Source organism: Oncorhynchus gorbuscha, linkage group LG06 (genome assembly GCF_021184085.1).
Source record: "Oncorhynchus gorbuscha isolate QuinsamMale2020 ecotype Even-year linkage group LG06, OgorEven_v1.0, whole genome shotgun sequence".
NCBI lineage: Eukaryota > Metazoa > Chordata > Actinopteri > Salmoniformes > Salmonidae > Oncorhynchus > Oncorhynchus gorbuscha.
The window spans coordinates 31,754,380-31,760,171 of NC_060178.1; the positions used below are offsets into that span (position 1 = coordinate 31,754,380).

The window sequence follows — 5,792 nt, forward strand, 5'->3', positions numbered from 1 at the left end:
TGTGGTAAGTGTACTGTATGTGTGGTTAAAACTGTTACCCTACATCCTAAAACACATGTAAACACAAAACGATCGCAGACACTGATGTGACATTAGTTCTACATTGTTCTGGTGTAGAGAGTACTTTTGGCAACTTTTGACACTTGGCATATGACAACATTTACCAACATTCAAATACGTTCATCCAAATAATTCACTCTGGCAGTCCCATTCACTCTGGCAGTCCCATTCACTCTGGCAGTCCCATTCACTCTGGCAGTCCCATTCACTCTGGCAGTCCCATTCACTCTGGCAGTCCCATTCACTCTGGCAGTCTCATTCACTCTGGTAGTCCCATTCACTCTGGCAGTCCCATTCACTCTGGCAGTCCCATTCACTCTGGTAGTCCCATTCACTCTGGCAGTCCCATTCACTCTGGTACTGTATGTCCATGGGAAATTGTTCTTATGTCAGTAATCATTTATGTCAAGGATCATGTTATGCGTCCGTGGACTTAATGTAAAATCTATTAACACTCCTATTCTCCTTTCTGCTGATACACTGGTGCAGTGCTGCCTGACACCCTCCATATATCGACAGTATGTGATGTTAACTAGCCCACAGAAGAACATGACACCCAGGGTGACACGGGGATTACTTGTTCTATATTTACTGTTTATGTACATGAATATTGGCAGGACAACTCTGTACATGTGACACACACAGCGATACAGTGGTAACACACAGACCTCCAGCACAGAACACATTTACAGACAGGCTTAGAGCGCACACTGGCTGAGTTACACAACGGAATGTCTCCACAATGACAATTTCCTCATAGAACTTGAATGATTTCTTCATAACAGTAATAGTCATCATGATCAATAAAAACAAACAATCCAATCAAAAGAGGCAAAGTATAAAATAATTTAAATCTCTCCTAAATGTAAATGATGCACTGAGAGAACTATACACGGCTGTTATCTATTTTATCTCTGCAGGTCAACTTAAATTCAAACTGAAGTAACAAACCATTTTGACAGAGGAACGCAAGAGTCATGCAGCGACAGAGAGATGCACAAGATGAAACAGTCTCTTCTCTGAAGCTGTGAAGTCTCCCTGTTGGCAACGAGATTCTGGGACCCCAAGCACAAGGCGATCCATAGGTGAGCACCTCTCACTTATGGATCGCCCAAAAACATGCCAACAATGAAATGTAAACATAAATATACAGGTTGATATCTCCCTCTGCAAACAGTTAAGTCTCTGCCACAGGCTCATCAGCTGTGTGAGTGGTCAGTCTGTATACACTCCTTAGTAGAATATCACTTAGAGTTAAATAAAACTTTTTTAATATATATATATATAATAGATTTATTCTGTGCAGTCTTTTAGCAGTACTTCCTCGTTTTCACCAGTTTGCTCTGATATTTGACTGAGTGACCACTGTGGCCCACAACATAAACGTCCAGCAGATAGGTCTTGCCCGGCTCCAGCCCTGTGATGGTTTCCGTGGTAACGGCCTTCTGCAGGTTTGGGCTGTGGAAGTACTTGCAGAGGACCTTCTCTGACTTCCTGCGCGTCTCGGGCCCGGCACACTGGTTCTGCTCACGTCGCCGCTGCTCCTCGCCGTAGCTCTCGGACACCTCTTTTTTGTAGACACAGAACTTGTTGCGGTCCTGCGTTCCCAGCCAGGCCACAGTAGCAGAGGAGCAGGTACGCAGCTTGTCGAAGGCCTTGATGCGTGTGTCCTCGGGTAGCGATGGGAAGGGCTGCTTGCTGCTGGGTTTTGTGGTGGCCAGCACCTTCAGGGTGGACGCTCCTTTCCTGCTGCCTCGCAGACGGATCAGGTACTTGGCCTTGGGCTTCCCTCGCAGCTGGAACTGCCGTACACCCTCCACATTCTGGGAGAGCAGCAGCTTGCCATCACGCCTAACCTGCACCTGAACAGAGTCCAGACAGGCATGTACAAACAGAGTGACCCTCTGGTGGGAGGAGACAGGGGCGAAGCGCAGGAACTTACTGCCCTTCCTCTTGATGAAGACGTCGGACACTTTGCCATCCTTCAGTTCCACCGTCTTCTGCCGAGCCTCCTCTTTGGTGCGGGCGAAGGTGCCCACATAGGCGGTGCTGGTGTTGGTGGCAGAGTTCACAGCGAACACGTCAAAGTAGTACTGAGTGTCCGGCTTCAGGTCCGACACGGTGAAGATGTTCTTGTTGCCGATGCAGACTTTCTGAATGTCAGAGGCCTTGGGTTTGGCTGTGTAGGAGCGGGAGATCTTGTTGCTGGTGAGACCTCGGTTTAAGTTATTGTCTGAGTGGACAAAGCCAAAGTGAGCAAAGTCGAAGGGGCTGAAGTCCCGGCCTGGCTTTGGAGCGGCCATGAAGGCATCGTCAGCGCTGATCTTAGCCTCGGCAGCACACAGGCTCTTGAAATTGTGCTCCTTGTTGATGACCACACAATACTGGACGGGCTGGCCCATCAGAACGCCTGTAGGGGTGGTCTTCCAGGCCAGGGTGACGGTGGTCCGGCCCAGCGCGGTGATGTCCACCCGGGGATCGTAGGGCAGCTCGGGGTAGGGCTGGTCAGACGCTGGGGTGGTGGTAGCGTACACCTTGAAGTTGCTGTCCTTCTCTGTGGAGAGCATCTCCAGCTGATAGAGGCCGGAGGGAGAGCTGGTGGCCATGTAGGACTCCACATCGTTTCCCTTGTAGGAGAAGAGTTCTGTGCCCTCATCTACTGTCACCTGCTGCTGCTTCTGCTGGTCCAGGGGCTCTGGCTCACCTGGAAAACACACAAACTTAACATGAGTTCCTTTCATATCACAGCATCCCCATCACCTCCTGAGATATTTTTTGCTAACCTCCCCTAATGTGTATTTAATTTTTATCGGGCTCTGAAGTAAAATAACTTCCACAGGTGGCTAAAAATGACCCATTTAATGTGTTGATCCTGATGAGGTCATGGTGAAGCCCTCTCTGAGCCGTACGGACGATTAGCCCCTCATGAGCCAGCGACCATGTTTTCACTCTAAACATCCCCAAAAAAATCCCAGGCTGGTATTCACTTGGCCCTTCCTGGGAACTTGTGAAGCTATGCTACAAAGAGGAACCTTGTAGCCTATCTATGAGGGAGTCAGTCACAGGCCTTATTTCAGCTGAGCAAGGAAACATAATATTATGCTTGTCAACCAGAGAGTGTGCTCAACGGAGTTCTAAATTAATGCTGAAAGATCCGATCCGAGGCCGAGACATTCAGCAAAGAGAGGAGCAAACATAGGAACAGACAGAGAGGTTGTGCATTTGTGTATTTACACTGGAAACTAATGCAATCCTGACGGCTAGTGCTCCACTCAGCCTATGTGAATAGCTGCTCGGTCTATGTTAAGCTGCCATGTGTAGCACATATTGGAGATGAACTGTGTTGCAGTATTTAGTCTCTATTCTACTGTATAATCTATTAGGACAGTGAGTGAACATCAAAAAAGCAGGTGGTATCAGGCAAGGAGCCCATTTATTCATTGGCACAGACACATGCATACCCATATAGTCCTACACGTGCATACACGTGTACTTTCACACCCTCACATTATGCACACTCTAAAACCACCGCTGCAGTCCATGTCTGTGCTCTAATGGGACTGGGCTTGAGGGAGTTGATTGATTTCTTGTGTTTCTCAGACAATGTCCAGATGGAGAGAGAGTGACTGAGTGTGTGAGAATGAGAGGGTTGAGAAAGAGCGAGCGAGCGAGCGAGCGAGAGACAGAGAGAGAGAGAGAGAGAGAGAGAGAGAGAGAGAGAGAGAGAGAGAGAGAGAGAGAGAGAGAGAGAGAGAGAGAGAGAGAGAGAGAGAGAGAGAGAGAGAGAGAGAGAGAGAGAGAGAGAGAGAGAGAGAGAGAGAGAGAGAGAGAGAGAGAGAGAGAGAGAGAGAGAGAGAGAGAGAGAGAGAGAGAGAGAGAGAGAGAGAGAGAGAGAGAGCGAGAGAGAGAGAGAGAGAGAGAGAGAGAGAGAGAGAGAGAGAGAGAGAGAGAGAGAGAGAGAGAGAGAGAGAGAGAGAGAGAGAGAGAGAGAGAGAGAGAGACAGAGAGAGAGAGAGAGAGAGAGAGAGAGAGAGAGAGAGAGAGAGAGAGAGAGAGAGAGAGAGAGAGAGAGAGAGAGAGAGAGAGAGAGAGAGAGAGAGAGAGAGAGAGAGAGAGAGAGAGAGAGAGAGAGAGAGAGAGAGAGAGAGAGAGAGAGAGAGAGAGAGAGAGAGAGAGAGAGAAGAGAGAGAGAGAGAGAGAGAGAGAGAGAGAGAGAGAGAGAGAGAGAGAGAGAGTCTTCCCTTTGGAGGACAAAGGGAGTGTACGTTAGGAATGGACAAGGGGGGTTATTGTACCTAGCTATATAAAAATGTTTATGGGGGAGGAACGAGGAAGGCTTAATCACATTCTAAACTCTTTACTCATACACTGTGTTTGTCTGCCAGCCAACCAACCAGCCAGCCAAGGGCAGTCTGTTCTACTCAGAGCTCTGTGCCCTTTTCACAGACTACAGAGGTGTGGTCAATTCAGACTTCAGTGTGGTCAGTTCAGACATTGTGTCACTAGTTAGTTAATAACCATATCACAACCACACCAAAAAAGCCCACCAGCAACGCGGCCCAACCACGACAAAATGTACCAAGTCTTTCTCATTTTATTCAAAACTATATCAATCAAATGTTTATGTTGCTGTTAGTTTATGTTCATCCTGATAAATTAGTGGGATGATTGTTTATGTACTTGTTGCACATCAAACATATATTACACAAGTTTTACAATGTAATTAGTGTAATAGCCCAATTTACATTAGCTATCAGTTCTATAAATCATGTTTATGTAAATACCTGATCCCTCTCCACTGGCCTCCTCAGGCAGCTCCTGCAGAGTTAGCTTCCACTCCAGAGGAGCATCACATGGTGTCACCGTCACAGACAGTGGGGTGTTGTCCTCCTCCACCACAAAGTAGTACCTTCAGAAACAAGAAGTATTGCCCAGGTAAATGACAGGGATCAAACAGAATGCAGGGTTAACTACTGAAATCACTCTACACACTAAGTCTATGGTCACTCTATGGAATGCTAATGACAGGGGCCTCTATCAGCAGACATGACCTAAATCACATGAACATCTCTTTCTCATCTATAATGCATTTCCTCATCCTAGTATACATTACAATGCATTCCATATTCCCCATTCATCCATTTGCCATAAGTCATCATACAGAGCCTACAGTGCTATTTAGTGGGGGAAGGCTACGACACTGTTTTTGAGCGATACACAACCTGGCCTCATGCATTTGGTAAGATAAGACACACAGTACATGTACATGTTTGGAGCAGTACACCTACATGTTGGTAATGGTTGTTGATAGTGACGGTTGTCTTTACATAGACCTAAACTCATTACCTTTTGGGCGTGTCCCTGAACAAGTATCCACTGATCTCGGCTCCGTCTGGGATGATGGAGGTATCATGGAACAGGGTTTTGTCTCTGATCTGCATCTGGAACAGGCCCTCGTCTCGCGTGGGCAGCTTCTGGCCCACTACAACCCCCAGCAGTAGAGCCAGGGCCAGAGGCCAGCCCTGAGGTCCAAAATCCAGCCTCATCCTCCTGCAACACATAAATCAGACATGCAGGACCGTCAGAAACAAGTAGAATTCACGTTAGAAAAGCAAAAGTAGTGAATATTGGACATCTTTCAATCAATGCTTGGAAGAGGATCTTGAAAATGTACTTCCAGTTGTGCCTGTTAAGTCTATCAGAATGGAAGGGAAACCAGTAACTCGCTGCCG

At 47.3% G+C, this 5,792-nt stretch overlaps 1 protein-coding gene across 3 annotated transcripts in view; it reads right to left on the bottom strand.

Annotated features, from left to right (window-relative positions):
* Window positions 1–639: 639 nt before the first annotated feature.
* Window positions 640–5,792, bottom strand: part of LOC124037096 (protein NDNF-like) — a 12,001-nt gene continuing 6,848 nt past the window's right edge. For all 3 annotated transcript variants that reach the window (XM_046351739.1, XM_046351741.1, XM_046351738.1), the window contains 3 exons: window positions 5,407–5,610; window positions 4,845–4,969; window positions 640–2,764 (listed from right to left, as the gene is read on the bottom strand). In XM_046351739.1, the coding sequence (XP_046207695.1) occupies window positions 1,371–2,764; window positions 4,845–4,969; window positions 5,407–5,606 (1,719 nt within the window). In that variant the 5' untranslated portion in view covers window positions 5,607–5,610 and the 3' untranslated portion in view covers window positions 640–1,370. The remainder of the gene's footprint in view (window positions 2,765–4,844; window positions 4,970–5,406; window positions 5,611–5,792) is intronic.